Source organism: Oncorhynchus clarkii, chromosome 11, assembly GCF_045791955.1.
Source record: "Oncorhynchus clarkii lewisi isolate Uvic-CL-2024 chromosome 11, UVic_Ocla_1.0, whole genome shotgun sequence".
NCBI classification, from domain to species: Eukaryota; Metazoa; Chordata; class Actinopteri; order Salmoniformes; family Salmonidae; genus Oncorhynchus; species Oncorhynchus clarkii.
Window position 1 is genome coordinate 25,890,113 of NC_092157.1, and position 20,169 is coordinate 25,910,281.

Here is a 20,169-nt window from a genome sequence, read left to right on the forward strand (position 1 = left end):
CTGTAATAAAGCCTTTTGTGGGGGGAAATTCATACTGATTGGCTGAGCCAGGCTCCGCAGTGGGTGGGTCTGTCTCCCAACTGGTAATGCCCTCCCAGGCCCACCCATGGCTGCGCCCCTGCCCAGTCATGTGAAATCGATAGAGTAGGTCCTATTTCATTTATTTCAATTGACTGTTTTCTTTATATGAACTGTAACTCAGTAAAATCAGTGAAATTGTCTGATGTTGCATTTATATTTTCCAGTATGTAAGACCCAAACAAAAACAATCTCTCTCCCTCCCTTTTTCCATCTCTCAGTGGAGGAGGACACCGAGGGGAGTTCTCGGTCAGGCCGGGACTCCATATCTACGGCCACTGACCTGACCCTGCCACCCGGCAACTCTGTAACCATGGAGAGGCAGGTGAATGGCAACGGCGATAAAAAGAGGGTGAAGAGCGTGAGGGACAAGAAGAAGCCTGAAAGAGATAAAGAGAAGGAGAAAGAAAAAGAGAGAGAAAAAAACAAAGCCAAGAAAGGGTTGCTGCTGAAGGGCCTGGGAGATATGTTCAGGTAAGGACCCTTTACCCTCTAGACCCAATCAAAACTCTTCTTCTGTTAATGTATTCAGTAAAACATTCTGGAGCATGACTAGAGCATTCTGTAGCATTCTGGAATCGGAACACAGAGTGCGTTCTCTCTGATTGGTATTGGAACTAATGGGGGTGAACCTCACCTTAAACTCTGCTGGGGATAATGCCCAGGCAGCCAGGCCTCTGGCACATCTCAAGCGTTTTTTTTTTAATAAGGAAAGGATGTTTTATTCATTATGTACAGTATCATACCCACCGAAACACATTCTCTGTTTGTTAAACCAGTGGAGAATGCACTGTACTCAGCCTGAGTACTAATGGGAATATGTGATTGGGTCTTATTAGAACAAAGGATAAAAAGCTTGTGAAGATTACGAACTTGATTTCATTAGAATCACTTTGCATGTATTTCAGATGCCCAGGGGCATTGCATTGTGAGTCATCTTCTGCTGTGCAGTCCTGGTTTGTGGCCTACGTCGTGTCAGGCTAATGGTGGGAAATTGGTAGAGATCACTCTGCTCTTGTTGGTCACCCATTGCTCTTTGTGTGACCAGTAAACAGTTCCCCAGAGGGGGTTAGCTTCTATAAAATGCTTCCTGCATTTGGTGTATTGAGCTTCTCACTGAAACAGTACAGCAAGCCCTGCGGCTGTATGTATCAGCATCTCAGCGTTGGAGTGCTGACTTAGGATTGGTTTTGCATTTTAGATCACAATGAATAAGATTACATCAACAGTAAGGACCTGATCCTAGATCAGCACTCCTACTCAGAGATGCTTGATCAAATTGCTAATGCTAAAACTACAATGTGATCAGTACTAACCACTAATGTATGGTATTGTGAATCTGATCCTATCATGTACAGTAAGCTAACCCTCATCAGGTGAGGAATGGTGAGGGTGTATCCTACACCCTTAGTGCTAATTCAGAGAGCAGGGGGTCCATGCGTGGTTGTTAGGGGTGCAGCCAACCTCCACTGCCGTGCGGCTAATCAAACAGAAACCACAATTAATTATTTGGATTTTATGCTCATTTGCGTCCAGCATAAATGAGGGTGCTCACACACACACACACGTCTGTTATCATGCAATAAATTGTTTTCCTGCGGATTATCTTAATGGGATTAACTCGTGTATCACGGGGGACAGCTCCATAATTAACAATGAAACTACAAGTGTTTTGAGGTCATGATTCAGGAATTCAGAAAGGTTGTTTATCTGGTGGAGATTATTTTATAATTACACATAGATGCACAAGCACACTAGTGCACGCACACAAACAGGCACATAAACATGCAAATAAACACACAAACCTCTGCCTTTAATATGTCTTCCTTTGAAGTGAGTTTGATTAGTGAATGTAAGTTGAAATGTGAGTCAGTGGCTTTCATCTCTTCCTGTGTCAATCGGCACTGCTGCCAAAGGTTGTTCCTCTTCAGCATCTTCTGCGGCACTAGAGAGGTGCAGACTATTCACCTGGACCTTGCCGTGCCCTTCCCTGGCACATCATCTTTCTACATTATCTCTGAGTACCACAGCCACTTAGTAGTTGGCACACAGCAGCCCTCCCTGACACTCTCCCCTGCACCCTGCATTTAACTCCCGAGACTTCTGACCCTTTGTCTTATATTGGATATGCAAAGAGACAGCTCACCAAAAACCACTACTTACTTCTCTCTCTATTCCTCTGCCTGCATCCCAAATGGCACCATATTCCTGTTATACTGCTCCACGTTTGACCAGAGCCCTATGTGCCCTGGTAAAATGTAGTGCACTGTAGGGAATAGGGTGCTGTTTGGGACGCAACCTCTCTCTCTCTCTCTCTCTCTCTCTCTCTCTGTGATGCTGGCTCACTCCCTCCCTGCCCTCAGTTAAAAAGCAGGCTTGGAGAGTGTTTTGTACTGAGTTAAAGGGATACTTTGTGATTTTGCAGTGAGCCCTTTTATCTACTTCCCCAGGGTCAGATGAACTTGTGGAAACCATTTTTACGCCTCTGTGTCCAGTATGATGGAAGATAGCATAGGCTCGCAAAAAATCTCTAACTACCATTAGAGTAATGGCTAGCAGACACCGGCTAACTCTAGTTAGCAATTGCACTAGCGCTAGTTAGCAATTTACTTCATACTGGACGCAGAAACATAAAAATAGTATCCCCGAGTTCATCTGACTCTGGGGAAGTGGATAAAGGGTTTCAATGCCTATCCCTTTAAGGTGAGACAGGTGTAAGGCAATGGAAAGACACTGAGCTAAACTGTTCATATGAAGGAGCCTGAAAAATAGAACAATAATAAAATGCCAAGCTAGAGAAAGGGGAAGAGTCAAATATGAAGTGAGGGAGACGGACAGAGAGAGAGGGAGAGAGCTGACAAATCTTCGAAGAGAGAGAAAATATGAAGGAAGTGAACGAGAAAAAAAAGTGAGAGATATGTTCGATGTAATGTCAGTTATTTTTTTGACGTTTTGGTCTGACACTTATTGAAAATTGAGGAGTTTCATACACAGAGAGAGATAGCATGTCCATCCAGTTCCCCAGCACATCATGAGCAATATTCCTGTTGCGTACAAAACAGCTTAGAATCATCATCAGCCAATGGCATGACCAGACTTCATCATGATGACCACACATGCAACCTGATTGGCTTTAGCCCTTATCCCCGGGTGCTAATTTGCATGGAACAGGCCTTCAGCACATCAAACCAATAAGCCTCCCTGACACAGACACACACACACACACACACACACACACACACACACACACACACACACACACACACACACACACACACACATATAATCCTTTCACAAGCACACAGATAAACACACACACACACCACACGCATCTACTCCCCTAAGGAGATTTGAAGGAGTTTGCAATACACTGCAATTTGAGCTCATCTGCATGCAAAGCTAAGGACGTGGCGCCTGATGAACATGCAGTGCACACACTTAATGGACAGCCTGATTGGTAGTGCATTAAAGCCAGGGCCAGTGGAGAGTAGTGTGATATTGTAGAGAAAAGAAGAGCGAGATAGAGAGGGGAAGAGGAGGAGAGAAATTTGACTGCTTAAGCCGGAATAAAAGAACCCTCACAGTAAAATAGCTTCTGTTATTGAATGTAAAATGATCTTCTGCAGCACATGATGTCATGTCTATTTTTGATGCAGTAATTAATAGGCTATTCCTATCAAAAGGGCAGAAATGGTCATGGACGGGGATAGAAATCCCGTTAAGGGAGGACTATAGTATTTTCATTTCACTGTTGTACTATATGACAAGCCCATGGTCCGATGGACATATATCCATCCAGCCATTATTCTAATAACCATGGTGCGTCTCATGTCCTCTACTCCCAGATAGCATGACTGTGATCATGCATGCGTCCCAATTGGCACCCTATTCCCTATATAGTGCACTGCTTTTGACCAAAGCCCTATAGGAATAGGGTGCCATTTGGGATGCACTTCATTACTTTCGGATCTTATCAGGGTTGTTTAGACATCCACATCCCCACCCGGGGCCTTGTTAACCCTGTTAGCATGTCGCTATGCTGCCTCCATGCAGCCATATAGTATCTATTCCTGTCTGATTTGAATGGCACATTTACAACCTTAATGAGGTGTTGTTTATCTTCCCTCTGATTGGCTGACCTCTCCGAATGCCCATCTTCCATCTCCCTCTCATCTCCCATCTCACTGTCTTTGTGTGAGTCTGCGTAGCGGAGTGTGTACTGTATTGTATTTGAATCGGCCCTTGAGCGTGTGTGTGTGTGTGTGTGTGTGTGTGTGTGTGTGTGTGTGTGTGTGTGTGTGTGTGTGTGTGCATCAGGCTTGCGTGCTCAAGACACATTCCTTTCATGGGTGCTGAACTAATGCATCCTGGTTGTGGTAAAAGGAGCAGGCAGCTGCCGGACGGAGAGAGAGAGAGGGAGAGAAAGACAGACCGAGCGAGAGACAGGAATGGTGTGCACTGGAGTGAATTGTGGTGCCACATAATAGGGGGAAGAGGAGGAGGTGGAGGGGAAAAAGGGAGCAGGAGGGGAGAGGGAAGAAAAAGTAGGAGGGAGGGAGGTAGCGAGTGGGGGGGAAGGTTGGATGGTGGATGTAAGATTCCATGCCACAAAGGCAGATAATAGGAGGGTGTTGTTGGCAGAAGGAGAGTAGCTAAAGAGTTAGCGTGCCTTGGCATGATGTAGCGTGATGTTATGGGATCTGTTGTATACGCTATGTTATCTATGCATTCCATATGACCCCATATGGTTGCGTGGGCGTCGTCACTTCAGATTATGGTAAACCGGTTTGGTCATTAGTATTGTAACATCGACACATATTTGCATATTTGTATATGTTTTTTATTTATAAAGGATCCCCATTAGCTTCTGTCAAGAAACAAAGCAATAAAACAACACATACAACACATTATTAGACCACTAGTCTACCACTACATTTCTGCAATACATAATGTAAAATACCACAATACAACAACAATACAATGTACGTGTGTGTAGAGTGCGTGTTTGCGCGTCTGTGTGCCTGTGTTTGTGTCTCTTCACAAGCCGTATTGTTCCACAAGTTTCATCTGTTTTTTTATCATTTTCTACTGCTTGCTTGAGTTATCTGATGTGGAATAGAGTTCCATGTAGTCATGGCTCTATGTAGTACTGTGCATTTCCCAGAGTCTGTTCTGGACTGTGAAGAGACTCCTGGTGGCATGTCTTGTGGTGTATGCATGGGTGTCTGAGCTGTGTGCTAGTCTTTTGAACAGATATCTCGGGGCTTTCAACATGTCAATACCTCTCACAAAGACATGCACTCTCTACTTTGAGCCAGGAGAGATTGACATGCATGTTATTGATGTTAGCTCTCCATGTACATTTAAGGGCCAGCCGTGCTGCTTTGTTCTTGGCCAACGGTAATTTGCCTTTGTTCCTCTTTGTGACACTTGACCATATGGTTGGGCAGTAGGCCAGGTGGGATAAAACTAGGGCCTGTAAGGACTTGTTTTGTTGATAGAGATGTAAAGAAAGCAGAGTGGCGCTTTATTACGGACATACCTCTCCCCATCTTAGCTACCATTGCATCAATATGTTTTGACCATGACAGTTTACAATCCAGTGTTACTCCAAGCAGTTTAGTCTCCTCAACTTGTTCAATTTCCACATTATTCATCACAAGATTTAGTTGAGGATTAGGGCTTAGTGAATGATTTGTCCGAAACACAATGCTTTTAGTTTTTGAAATATTTAGGACTAGCTTACACCCATTCTAAAACTGACTGCAGCTCTTTGTTTAGTGTTGTAGTTGATGTGTATAATGTTGAGTCATCAGCAAACATAGACACACATGCTTTACTCAGTGCCCGTGGCAGGCAATTAATAAAAATATAAAAAAGTAAGGGGCCTAGACAGCTGCCCTGAGGTGTGCCTAACTCTACCTGTATTATTACACACACCGTTTACCCATCAATGGCAATTAGGCGTTCCCATAAGCAGGCACTGACAGCTGCAGAATCTCATCTCAGAGAATTAATTGTGGTTCATGTCATGCCTCACTTATCATAATGTCCCATAAAAGATTGGCCAAGGTATTAATCCTACCATAGTTCAGTCAGGATCAAGCTACAACCTATTTAGAAGAATGACCACCAGCTTATGTTAGAGGAAGAGAAAAAGGACTCAACTTAGCACCAACATACTGCAACATCACAAATGGCTGTTGAGTACAACATATTTGTATGATATATTTCCAACTAATATGTCTTTGACATGCCATACCGGACATGTTATTGTGAGTGAGTATTTCTGTGTATAAACTGAGAATTAAAGACATGCCAAATTTGCATTGGGTTTATTGATGTAACAGCAACAGCCTTCCACTCTTCCTCTCACTGGGATCCACCACTAAGAGAGATCTCATCTCATAGTGGATATTGTCCTTAAGAAGAGGATCCCGTTTTCACCCTGTCAAAAACATATTTGAGAATATTTCCCTCCCTCTTCAAAGCCGATTAATCCTTGAGCTTTAAAGGGAGTCATTTTGGGCTGAAGTCAAACCTTGAAAACCTTGAAAAAGGACCAAATATGCCCTCTGTGTGTGACATCCTGTTATCCCCCTGCCAATCACAGAGCAGAGACACAGCAGTGGAGGTGGGACAATGAACACAATTCACCACCCCGGCAGATTACCAAACACTGTCACAATGAAACAAAACAAAACATATGGTTAGGCTAAACACAGATTTGTGTGTGTGTGTGCATTCGTCTGAACACGTGTGATTGCGTGTCACAGGAAAGGTCTTATTGACGATTTGGGGGCATGCTTTTAGAAAGCATCCGGCATTGGATTAAGGAGAGAGGGGAGGGCGAAGAGAGAGGTCAGTGACTGTAGCCGCAATATCAGACACTAAGAGGGGTGGTGTATGTATGTGTGTGTGTGTGTGTGTGTTGGCGGCTTAGAGACCAGGGGGACATGTCCAGCTCTTCTTTCCTCTAACCACTCAATGCAAATGTAATCTGACACCAATGTATTTCCATCAGAGGGCCAAGGAATAATTTGGTTTGGAATGATCACACGGGATGTGTGTGTAGTAGAAGTTGTAAAGTGAGTAGGGAGAGCATGGAACTAATTGAATCTGAAATCTTGTTGGAGTGAAATGGGATCCACCGGTGTCTTTCACCCAGCAGCGTCTCACAGAGAAGGCTCCAAACATGACTGAATTCATAAAGTGGCTTGTTAAGGACCTAATTAAATGTAGCAGCTTCCTCCACGGCCATCCTTGCCCTCTAATGGAACAGTCCCTGGGAACCCAAGACTCTCCTCACACACTCTTATTAGCTCATACTGTATATGTCGGATCCACACTATAGGGACGAACCGAGCCATGTCGAGCTGTTCTGGGCTGCCCTGGTTACACGTTCACCACCGTGCTAGAAGGGACAATGTGTAAAGAAATGTCCCAGTACAGTAAGCGTCAGCCCTGTCATGTGGATTAGACATTAGTCTCTTCTCTTAGCTGCTCTGTCTGATGACGATGAGTTTAGGCCATAATCAACACTAGACACGCTTCACTCTTTTTAATTGCTCTCTGCATCCTCTAACTTTTGTCATCTTCTTCTTTTGGTTTTTGTTTTCCAACTTTGATTACCACTGTGTTGGTATTTCTGTACTGGAAGCGATTCCTTTGATCAATCAGAGCGGAAGTATGCTAACTAGACTGTACGTTGATTCTCAAAGGGATGGAAATTGAAGTCATGAGAACACAAACAACATAGGAAGATCTGAGAACATTGTGATCCCATTTTGTTTCATCAAACAGCTCAAGTGGGAAAAAATCATTAATTTTGTAGAATGGAGAGAATATTTAACATCCAAGTTATCAAACAAGGGTCCTCTATAGAATTTACTGTACAATGTACTGTATATGTCAATGAGTTGGGTTTAAATGCAGAGCATGGTGTGCACTGCAGTAATGCAGCTGTTAGAAATGCATAGGAGGAAACCTTTTTTCTTATTTTTCTCCTCTCTTGTGATACAGTATGTAAATGATCATATAGTAATACTCATCACTAGTCTGCTCACCCATGCGCTGAACTTACCATGTAATCAAATAGAAATTGACCTTTCATATCCAGTGAGTGCCCTGTCCGCTGAAGTGAAGTGTGTGTGCCCTGTCCGCTGAAGTGAAGTGTGTGTGCCCTATCCGCTGAAGTGAAGTGTGTGTGCCCTGTCCGCTGAAGTGAAGTGTGTGTGCCCAGTCCGCTGAAGTGAAGTGTTTGTGCCCTGTCCGCTGAAGTGAAGTGTGTGTGCCCTGTTCGCTGATGTGCACATGCTCATTCCATTCCACAAAAAACGATGAGGGGAGAATTGTTGAATTATGCTACTCAATTCCTTTTCAAAGCCAACCAATTAAAAGCCAGGACCATACTTCTGTTCCCTCTGCTCTAGACATGTGGTTCTGTGTGTTAGGTGAAATATTTTCTCTTCTCTTCCATCATCTCGCTCTCGCTCTGATCTGTTTTTCCTTTTGGTGAGTTTGTGTGAGGGTGACAGAGACATATATACCTCCTTTCATGACTTGCTGGGGATTTGTCATGAGCGATGCTTAATTGGGTCTTCTCTGGCACATGATGGGGGGAGAGAGAGAGAGAAGATGTTTGTAGCCTGTGCAGATTTTTCTCGTCTGAGAGAGTGAGGACAGAGATGTTGTTTTTAAAAGCTGATCCTCTCAGCTGTAAATCTGAGAGAGGGGAGAGATGATGGCAGAATATCTGCACTCTGTATTTTTTTTTTTTTTGGGGGGGGGGGTACAGATACTGATGTCTGAGAGGTTGGAGCGTGAACACTACAGGGGCCTGGCCCCAGTGGCTGAGGCCTCCCCATCACTGATCTCTCCGAGCTGATTCCTCCAGGATCTCTCTTAGCAACTGATCCCTGTAGATCTCTCCCCAGCCCTGTCAGCTCGCTCTGGGTTCTGATCCCCTGCACACGGACACTGGCAGAGCCTTGTCCTTGGATCATTTTCATTTCCTTCTCCCTCTGTTTGCCTCCTTGTCTCTCTCTCTACTCCACCTCTCTTGCTGTCTCTCTCGCTCTCCAATTATCTTCTACCCCCCCTCCTCTCTCATCTCACACCTCTCCTTCTCCTGCCCTTGGGGGATTCAACCTCTCTCGTCTCCCTCGGAATTCTGCGAGGATGTATGTCACGGATCAATGATTCAGGTGTCTACTCCCATGGTGCTTCACATGCAATGCATATTCTAGTCCTGTATGTGTGTGTTTCAAAGAAATGACAGTGAGCTAGATGACCTGCTTCTCCTCTCTTTCAAATGCTTGGATAGACGAAAGTAGGCAAAGACATGACAGGACTGACCAAAGTTTTGTCTAGTTAAAGTCTACTAGAAGCTTCTCTGTTAGTCCCATCTATTGTAAAGTGTTGTGTATGTGAACTGTATGCCTAACTCAGACACACCCGAGGGGCTAGACGTGGTGCCCGGGTGATGTGGCGTAGATGTGTGTATGTAGTACCTTAAATCACAGCTGGAACAATTAGCAAGTGAAGTAGCAGTCTAGCTGTTTACCTCCAGTGTTTGTGTCTGTGTGTGTTTGTGTGTGTTCTCCCAGCGAACATAGTGAAGTGTGTATGAATGAAAAAGGAGCTAGCGCTCAGCATTCAACGTGCTATATTTCACACAGAGGCCCGGCCGCATTACAAAGGACAAGGAACAGCCCAACATGATTGTCTTTAATGTTGCTCATAAATCACAATGATGGGGGATGCCTGTGGGAGTGTTTGTGTGTGTGGGTTATGTGTGTGTGTGTGTGTGTGTGTGTGTGTGTGTGTGTGCGTGTGCGTGTGCGTGTGCTTGCGTGCGAGCTACACACTGAGAGGAACGTTCCAAATCAGCGTCTCTGACACTCGTGATTAAACCCACTTATTATAACATAAATAAATAGTCTATACTCATTCATAAATCCATGCTTTACAATCCGAATGTGCCGTGAGAGATGTGTTTTCTGAGAGGGAATGAGTCAGGGTGGTTTTGAAGGACATGCAAAACACAAGCATTCACACTCACACAGGGAGAACGTGTTGGCAATATCCACACTTGTAAAACACGGCCTTCTTATTGTCCTGATGGCGATCAGTCGGGTCACTTTATCCAACATTCAGGTCAACTGGCCTTGTGCCATTCTGATAGGTGAGCTTGTCTCAGTCTTGACACATTGACAGAAAGAGATGGAGAGACGACGACATGCAGAGAGTGAGAGAAATGGAGGAAGAGATGGAGAGACGATGACATGCAGAGATCTCGCTCTCTCTGGGGGGCAAGGTGGCTCAGGATAGGACCTACATTCAGCATGGTACTGTATCGCTGCCTCCTTGGACTGTTGTCATCATTAGGAGTGCTGGCACACTGGGTGCCTGAGCAATGCTGTGCTCCTCATACATAATAACAACCTCCCTCCCTGACTGCCTGCCTACCTGCCTCCTTCCCTGCTTTCCTACCTCCCTCCCCTGCTTGCCTCTCTGCCTGCCTCTCTGATTCCCTCCCCTCCTTCCATCACTCCATGCTTCCCTCCCTGCCTGCTCACCTCACAATGACTATTTAATGATGATACCCAAACCCCATGAAGCCTGGCTGGATAATGGGGGACCGAAACACGGTAGGAAACTCAACTGGAAGAAGTCTTAATAAACAGCAGACAAGTGGTGAGGATGGAATCACTTCTCTGCGAAAATGCTCAAATGGAATATTCATGACTTGTTTAAGCTTAACACAGTTTTCCCCTGTCATCATGGCTTTTCAAGAATGACCATTATTTCTCCACAAGGGAGACGTTAGTGGATCGGTTGTTCGATTGGGAAATGTTTTTCATGCGCCTCATCAGCACTCAGAGGACTGTAGCAGGGAACTGAATATGAAGTACACATCTCAAATTCCCTATATCAGTGGTCACCAACAGGTCGGTCGCGATCCAAGGCATTCCCTGTCGATTGACAAACATTTCTATAAAATAATAAAGTCCTGCATTCCTATTTTCCTTTTATTCGTTTAGCACTGTTAACGTAGGTGCACCCGATTCAGCTGCCCTGCGCGCCGGGTAGGCAAAGTGTTCCCATTTTGAACCATTTCATGTTGTCTGAAGGTACAAGCTCTGTTTTCCCCGCGGGCCCAGAGAGCAAATCAAGTGCTATATAGTCCTGCCGATGGCCGATTGGATGGGCCGGGTTACCGTGTCTGCAGTGAAGTAGGAAACGCAAAAGAAAAGCTTCAGCAAAGTTGATACTGTGAGATTCCAAAACGTTTAAAACCATGACTGGAGAGAGACTGTCAACGAATAGAGCAAAGAGATGCTGTTTTTATGAGTGACTTCATGTTTAAGGTCTTACTCAGCGCAGTCAACACTTTGCATTCAACACTTTTATAAGCCATAAAATGTGCGTTCTTCCTTCGTCCACCCAGCGCTACAACAAGCCCTGCAGCTGTAATGAATGAGTAGGAAAGTGTATCGATAGGCTTGCGTTGCTATTATTCTCTGTTCGTTAGGAGCAACAACATGAATTTATGCATGAGGCAGAAATAATGCGGTAAAAATAACGAAATATAATCAATACGAATAATAGGTTGCGACACGAGTTTGGCCATCAGCTGGAAGATGGTGTCCCTTCTTGGTCAGTGTCAGTGGGCGAAAAGGACAGCGGAGGGACGTTGAGACTGACCATCAGATGTAGGCACCGTCAGCCCAGTAAAATGAAAAGCAAATGATTGAAATGTGTACTCACTCATCTGTGCTTCACTCGTAAAACAACAACGGATCTATTACCCGTGTGACCATAGCCTCATATGTTTTAAACATACACTACCTTTCAAAAGTTTGGGGTCACTTAGAAATGTCCTTGTTTTTGAAAGAAAAGCTAATTTTTCGTCCATTAAAATAACATCAAATTGATCCGAAATGCAGTGTAGACATTGTGTAAATGTTGTAAATTACTATTGTAGCTGGAAACGGCAGATTTTTTATGGAATATCTGCATAGGCGTACGGAGGCCCATTATCAGCAACCATCACTCCTGTGTTCCAATGGCATGTTGTGTTAGCTAATACAAGTTTATCATTTTAAAAGGCTAATTGATCATTAGAAAACCCTTTTGCAATTATGTTAGCACAGCTGAACTGTTTTCCTGATTAAAGAAGCAATAAAACTGGCCTTTAGACTAGTTGAGTATCTGGAGCATCAGCATTTATGGGTTCGATTACAGGTTCAAAATGGCCAGAAACAAAGAACTTTCTTCTGAAACTCGTTTGTCTATTTTTGTTCTGAGATATTAAAGCTATTCCATGCGAGAAATTGCCAAGAAACTGAAGATCTCGTACAATGCTGTGTCCTACTCCCTTCACAGAACAGTGCAAACTGTCTCTAACCAGAATAGAAAGAGGAGTGGGAGGCCCCGGTGGACAACTGAGTAAGAGGACAAGTACATTAGAGTGTCTAGTTTGAGAAACAGATGCCTCACAAGTCCTCAAATGGGAGCTTCATTAAATAGTACCCACAAAACACCAGTCTCAACGCCAACAGTGAAGAAGTGACTCCGGGATGCTGGCCTTCTAGGCAGAGTTCCTCTATCCAGTGTCTGTGTCATTTTGCCCATCTTAATCTTTTATTTTTATTGGCCAGTCTGAGATATGGCTTTTTCTTTGCAACTCTGCCTAGAAGGCCAGCATCCCAGAGTCGCCTCTTCACAGCCCCCAGGCCCCTTCATGGCTGATCACTCTCCTCAATCACCAGCACTGCTCTGGGGTCCACACTTTCGTTTATTTGTTTTAAACTCTCTCCTGACCAGCTTCAAGGAGAGACTCAGACTCAAGCAGCGATGGATTATGTTAGGGTCTGAGTCAGTCACTGGGAGAGGAGAGAGGGACAGCTGTAGTGTTGTTGTTGTGATTTCTCCATCTGTGGGGGGGTTGAGAGGGGGGCCACCAGGGTTGAGTGTCCCCTGGCCAAAGCCAGGCCCCACACAGTCATTTTTAAGATAGACAGGGATAGTTAGAGACAGAGAGACATGCAGACAGACGGACAGGCAGGGAGGAGAAGGAGATGGGCATGCAGAGAGAGAGAGAGAGAGAGAGAGAGAGATGCCTCTACTGTGTGACATCCACATCAACATTCCAATCATTTCCATCGAATACCCTGTTCGTGGTAAACAGGGGAACACAGTTACAAGTGCACAGATAATGGCCCCTATTTTCTCAGCTCCTCAGCTATCATTTGACACTATCATCTCAAATAGCCCACATTTTATGTCCCTGTTGAAGTGTATGTTTTTCTGCTTGAAGGATACAGTAGCTGAACCCCATAGTGTTGTCCTGTCTAGGACTGACTTCTATGCTCAATAGTGAGACATCTGATGAGAAGCATTTTCCCAGAGTGGGCCATGGTGAAATCCCCCACAGAGTGGAGAGCGAGAGAGTCAAGGCCTAATGTCATGAATAAATACATGTCATGCCTCTGTGTTGTATGGGGGACATGCTGCATGGTGCCCATGTCTGCATAAACCATCTCCTTCCCATCGCTTGCTCTCTCTCTCTCTCTCTCTCTCTCTCTCTCTCTCTCTCTCTCTCTCTCTCTCTCTCTCTTTCTCTCTTTCTTTCTTTCTCTCTTTCTCTCTTTCTTTCTTTCTTTCTTTCTTTCTTTATATATATATTAGCTGCACAGGCTGAAATAGGTTGTACATGTGCTCTTCAGTTATCAACCTATGGGTCATTCCACCTAAACCAAAAAATAATTCAACACCCACTAATTTCGACACCCTCTATCTCTGATTTTTCTGAAATTGTTTCTGTTGCTATAAACATTCCTGCAACATTTGTTGAACTATAATTTAATATCTGAGATATTAACAAATTAACTAACAAATTATTATCAGAGACATAAACCTAACAACTTCAATGACTAATTTATCATAAATAACTGAGAATGCATTTACATAGGATGAAGAAACAATAATCCGTGCCGATGGAGTACAAGTTTGGACACACCTAATCATTCAAGGTTTTTTTCTTTATTTGTACTATTTTCTACATCGTGGAATAATAGTGAAGACATCAACACTATGAAATAACACATATGGAATTATGTAGTAACCAATTTTTTTTTAAACAAATCACAATATATGTTATATTTGAGATTCGTCAAAGTAGCCACCCTTTGCCTTGATGACAGCTTTGCACTATCTTGGCATTCTCTCAACCAGCTTCACCTGGAATGCTTTTCCAACAGTCTTGAAGGAATTCCCACATATGCTGAGCACTTGTTGGCTGCTTTTCCTTCACTCTGCGGTCCAACTCATCCCAAACCATCTCAATTGGGTTGACTGATACTGTATACAAATCAACTCCACTTCCTTGGAAACCATTGGCTGAATCAAATTCAGCCTCCCTACTTCCACCCACAACAGGAAATAAGAGTATGGTTCTGTTCCTTCCTTTCTTCTCAGAGAGTCAGTCTCTAGTGGTGACTCTACCACTGGTTTGATATTACCATGAAGCTGGATGCTGCAATGAGGAGGCAGTGTGTGATTCTGAAATGGCACCCTATTCCCTATATAGTGCACAAATTATGTCAAAAGTAGTGCACAAAATAGGGAATAGGGTGTCATTTGAGACTCAGATAATGTGATCCCAAAAGCATAGTAGTATGCTCTTAAAGAGGGGGATAAACATGGAATATACTGACTGACATTAGACTGACGTTAGACTGACGTTAGTAGTGTGATAATGAGATCCACAGGGAGAGACGGTTAATCGGCAGGCGGTGCTGGTTGAAGAGGCAGGAACCAATGGGGTTCTGGTCAAAGGTAGTGCACTTAATAGGGGATAGGGTGCAATTTGGGACACATCCTAGGCAGGGTATATGGCCGCGATGTGTTTCAACACCTCACAGGTAGTCCCTGGTAACCAGTGGTGGTGACATCATAACAGGCTCCGCTAACGATAACGATGTCCTCATTAACGAGTGTTAACAATCAACAGGTCACACTGGGAAAAGCTGAGAGAGATTTCACTTGCTCTCTCTGTCCCTTTCACTTGGTCTCTCTCTCTCTCCCTCCCTCCCTCTCTCTCGTTAGTTTTTACAAGGCACAGACACATCTCTCTGTGGTTCTGCCTGTGTCTACCCTGAGGTGAAGCAGAGTGTGTTCTATGTAATCAGCACGTGAGACTGAGAGAGGAGGGACCTCTGGTCAAAAGTAGTGCAGTTTATAGGGAATATGGTGCCATTTGGAACGTAGCCTTTCTCCTCCTAACAAGATATTATTAAAATTACATGCTGCTATCTGGGAGTCGCCTTAGGTATCCTGTGCTACCCTACTCTACCATGATTGTGCTTTGGCCTGACTGACTCACTGGTTTGCATTGAAACACAGAGGGCGGGCTGGGGAAGGAGTTGTTAACAGACTGAGGGTGTTTTGATACCTGCAATGAGAATCATAATCATGTCTATTCTGATTCACATCCAAGAAAACAAATTGCTGAGTATTATCTAGATGACTTTATAGATTACCATTAAGAAAGCCTTGGGTGGAGTGGAGGGAAGGAGGGTGAGAGAAGAGACAGAGAGGCATAGCCATGTTATTTATTTTCTCCCTGGCTGTGACAGACAAACCGTCTGGCTCGGCTCAGTGCAGGCAGCGACTTGGACGCCTGTATGGGTCCTGACTCTGGCCTGGGGAGATTTGGATTAACGTTCAGGTTGGTGGAGCAGAAACTGTAATGATTATCTCTGACCTTGAGATTATTGAAGTTACTCAAATTGATAAATACAGTTTTGCTTTTTTTTTGTCTCTTTCCATTTGCAGGCAAACTAAGCCAGACCATCATTTTTCTCATCAAACCAATGGTGTGTCTTAAATGAGGTTTACATCCGGTGTCTACCATCCATATAACATGTTTTTCTGGCGGGAAGGAAATAGGCAGCCATTTCTACTAATTTCTGTACTATAATTTCCTGTGAGTCCGAACCATTACACAACTCACAGAGGAGATGTCAAAACAAGTGATCTTCCCTCCAATCACCCTGCAGTTTAAAAGACTGTAAATCCTAATGACTTTAATTGAGTTATTATCTATTCTTTCGAGATCAACTCTTTAGGTTTGCTGCCGTCTGCCAGGAAGTCACACTATGAGGTTGGAATAATACTGTGGAATGTTTTTAAAAGGTGAATAAATTCCCTTTTAGTGTAAGAGATGTTTGAAAAGACCGCCAGAGATTTCAACTTGTTTTGGTGGGGTGGAGTTTTGAACCTGCCTGGTGATAAACCAATAAGTTCCAAACCTCTCTGCCAATAACAGCTCGTTTTCAGTTTCCCCCTCCAAGACAGTCCTAGCAAAAGTCTTGCCTGAGAAATTCCTCTTTTCTAAGAAGCAATTATTTTTTGATTGTTGACCACTTTAATTGAAAACAATCACATTGAGGAACTTAATTGTTACCCATAAATGATTTGATATTGAGATAAAAAAAAACGGCTGCATTGCAACTTTAATATGAGCCTCCTGGAGCCTCATGTACTGTCTATGTTATTAGACTGCAAATCGATCGAGATAATATATGGTGCTTCGAGTGGCTGTTGTAAACTATACTGTGTATTCTATTATATGATGCAGTTGCTCAGTGAAAAGCTATTTATGGCTATGAGAGATGTATTGTATATGATGAAAATTGGAATTTGAAGGTCATGAAACCTCCCCATAAGAAGGTGTTGTTTGATTGGAACGTATTAATCATTTTCCTGTGTGTTCAGTCACACATATTGTATAAATCACGTGTTTGGGGGCGTAATAATAACCACTAAATGATCTGGTAATAGTGCAATTACATTTAGTTTGATGTTGAATGATCATGTATTTTATGACAAGCATAGCCACACACTATGGAAATGATTGCAGAGAATAGTCTCATTGTTGTGACTGGGGGGGAGGTTATATCAATCTCCTTCAGACATGGCCTTTTTTCCTATCAGTACATCCTTCAGACTTAACTACACTGTCTGCATCTCCCGTGTGTGTGTGTGTGTGTGCGTGTGTGTTATTGACTGTCCATGAGTGACTAGTGCTCATTACTCTGTTATAAACTATTCCTCTCCATTCTCCTCTTCATCATCAGGCTTTTGTTTTGATGCCGTTAGGTGTTTCTGTATTCATTAGTCATACCTGTCATTGGATAGATACTGGGAGATAGACTATTGCACAATACTTTTGTTCTCTGCAGGGTTCGGGGGGCATATTGATGTGAATGGCATATTAATTGATGTGAATGGCATATTCATGTATCGTCTACCTCGAGGTCTGGGGATGCAGCCTCCATTATTGCAGTGATAGGTGTCATCAACTCATGACTATACTGTCTGTGTCACAAATGGCACATATTCCCTATTGAGTGCACTACTTTTGACCATGGCCCACAGGGTCAAAAGTAATGCGTTATGTAGGGAACATGGTGCCATTTTGGACGCTCACACAGTCTGGCATCCTGTATCACAACTGTTTAAGCAGCAGTGCAGTTAGCATTTCAACGTTGCATTGAGGGTTGTTCTAACATGCATAATGCAACAAACAGTGTATGTTACTACATTCACCATCAATATCAGGAAGTACCGGCTTATGTACCTTGTGGTTTTGAAGCTAAGTGCTCATATTGCCAAAAACAGTCTTACCTGTCCTGGCTCATCATTCAAGTGTTCGGCAGTTTAGTACTGAAGAGAAAGATGATATGTCCCAAATGGCAACCTACTCCCGACAGTGCACTACTTTTGACCAGAGCCTTATCAGCCCTGATCAAAATAAGTGATTACTGTATAGGGAATAGGGTGCCATTTGAGATGTAGGCCAGATACTGTACCTACTCTCTCCGTTTTTATTGGTAGTGATTAATGAATCATCCGTTACCATTGGGTATATTCAACCTCATCAGCTCTCCAGCTACTCTCAGCACCACCACTCCCTCTGGCCTGTGCCAACCTCACCCTGTCTTTGTGCCAGGCTTGCAGTGTGTTTGTGTGTGTGCTTGCGTGTGAATCTCATAGAGATAGAGGACGCAACATTGTATCTGTTTTATTATGCCATCTGTGAGAGCATAGGCAGCGCCATTGAGGCCCTCTCCATTTTGAAGTAGTCCATTTTCTTCTACTACTACTACAAATTGGTAAACGAACTGCCACCTGGAGTGTGTTGTTTGAACAGTTACTGTATAAAGCCACCTGCTGTTTTGGAATATTTGCTCATGAGTATAATTCATTGGCTGACCTCTCCTGATGACCTGGATGGAATTATTTGATCCTTCCTTAACCCATAGGAAGTCCCGGTTCCGCTTTAAATGAAGTGCAGCTTATAAAGGCTTCATAAAGCCTTCATAAACACTACATAAATGTGTTACAAATAATCTATAACCGTATGTCATGCTTTATAAAGGGTTCATAAATGTGGCATAACTGGGTGACATAACCACCCATGTTAAATGCAGTGGTGGAAAAGTGTAGATACATTAATAGAAAGTTGCTCAAGTAAAAGTGAAAGTCAGCCAGTAAAATACTACTTGAGTAAAAGTTGTTTAGTTTTAAATATACTTAATTATCAAAAGTAAATGTAATTGCTAAAAAGTCATTTTGGTTGTCGGGGAAAATGTATGGAGTAAAAAGTACAATGTATTATTTAGGAATGTAGTGAAGTAAAAGTAAAAGTAGTCAAAATTATTCATAGTAAAGTACAGGTACCCCCAAAAAACGATCTTAAGTAATACTTTAAAGTATTTTTACTTAAGTACTTTAATATGGCATAAACCTGTTCTTTATAAAGGGTGGCATCCTGCCCTGCCTATCTAAGGTCTTCGAAAGCTAAGTTAACAAACAGATCACTGACCATCTCGAATCCCACCATACCTTCTCCGCTGTGCAATCCGGTTTCCGAGCCGGTCACGGGTGCACCTCAGCCACGCTCAGGGTACTAACCAATATCATAACCGCCATCGATAAAAGACAGTACTGTGCAGCCGTCTTCATCGGCCTGGCCAAGGCTTTCGACTCTGTCAATCATCATATTCTTATCGGCAGACTCAGTAGCCTCAATTTTTCTAATGACTGCCTTGCCTGGTTCACCAACTACTTTGCAGACAGAGTTCAGTGTGTCAAATCGGAGGGCATGTTGTCCGGTCCTCTGGCAGTCTCTATGGGGGTGCCACAGGGTTCAGTTCTCGGGCCGACTCTTTTCTCTGTATATACTGTATCAATGATGTTGCTCTTGCTGCGGGCGATTCCCTGATCCACCTTTACGCAGATGACACCATTCTGTATACTTCTGGCCCTTCCTTGGACACTGTGCTATCTAACCTCCAAACGAGCTTCAATGCCAAACAAAACTCCTTCCTTGGCCTCCAACTGCTCTTAAACGCTAGTAAAACCAAATGCATGCTTTTCAACCGTTCGCTGCCTGCACCCGCACGCCCGACTAGCATCACCACCCTGGATGGTTCCGACCTAGAATATGTGGACATCTATAAGTACCTAGGTGTCTGGCTGGACTGCAAACTCTCCTTCCAGACTCATATTAAACATCTCCAATCCAAAATCAAATCTAGAGTTGGCTTTCTATTTCGCAACAAAGCCTCCTTCACTCACGCCGCAAAACTTACCCTAGTAAAACTGACTATCCTACCGATCCTCGACTTTGGCGATGTCATCTACAAAATAGCTTCCAATACTCTACTCAGCAAACTGGATGCAGTTTATCACAGTGCCATCCGTTTTGTTACTAAAGCACCTTATACCACCCACCACTGCGACCTGTATGCTCTAGTCGGCTGGCCCTCGCTACATGTTCATCGCCAGACCCACTGGCTCCAGGTCATCTACAAGTCTATGCTAGGTAAAGCTCCGCCTTATCTCAGTTCACTGGTCACGATGGCAACACCCACCCGTAGCACGCACTCCAGCAGGTGTATCTCACTGATCATCCCTAAAGCCAAACCTCATTTGGCCGCCTTTCCTTCCAGTTCTCTGCTGCCTGCGACTGGAACGAATTGCAAAAATCTCTGAAGTTGGAGACTTTTATCTCCC

The 20,169-nt window shown here is 43.7% G+C and overlaps 1 protein-coding gene across 5 annotated transcripts in view; it reads left to right on the forward strand.

Annotated features, from left to right (window-relative positions):
- LOC139420411 (partitioning defective 3 homolog) overlaps nucleotides 1-20,169 on the forward strand; it is a 546,201-nt gene that overhangs the window by 382,028 nt on the left and 144,004 nt on the right. For all 5 annotated transcript variants that reach the window (XM_071170491.1, XM_071170488.1, XM_071170486.1 and 2 more), the window contains one exon: nucleotides 300-552. In XM_071170491.1, coding sequence (XP_071026592.1) covers nucleotides 300-552 — 253 coding nt within the window. The remainder of the gene's footprint in view (nucleotides 1-299; nucleotides 553-20,169) is intronic.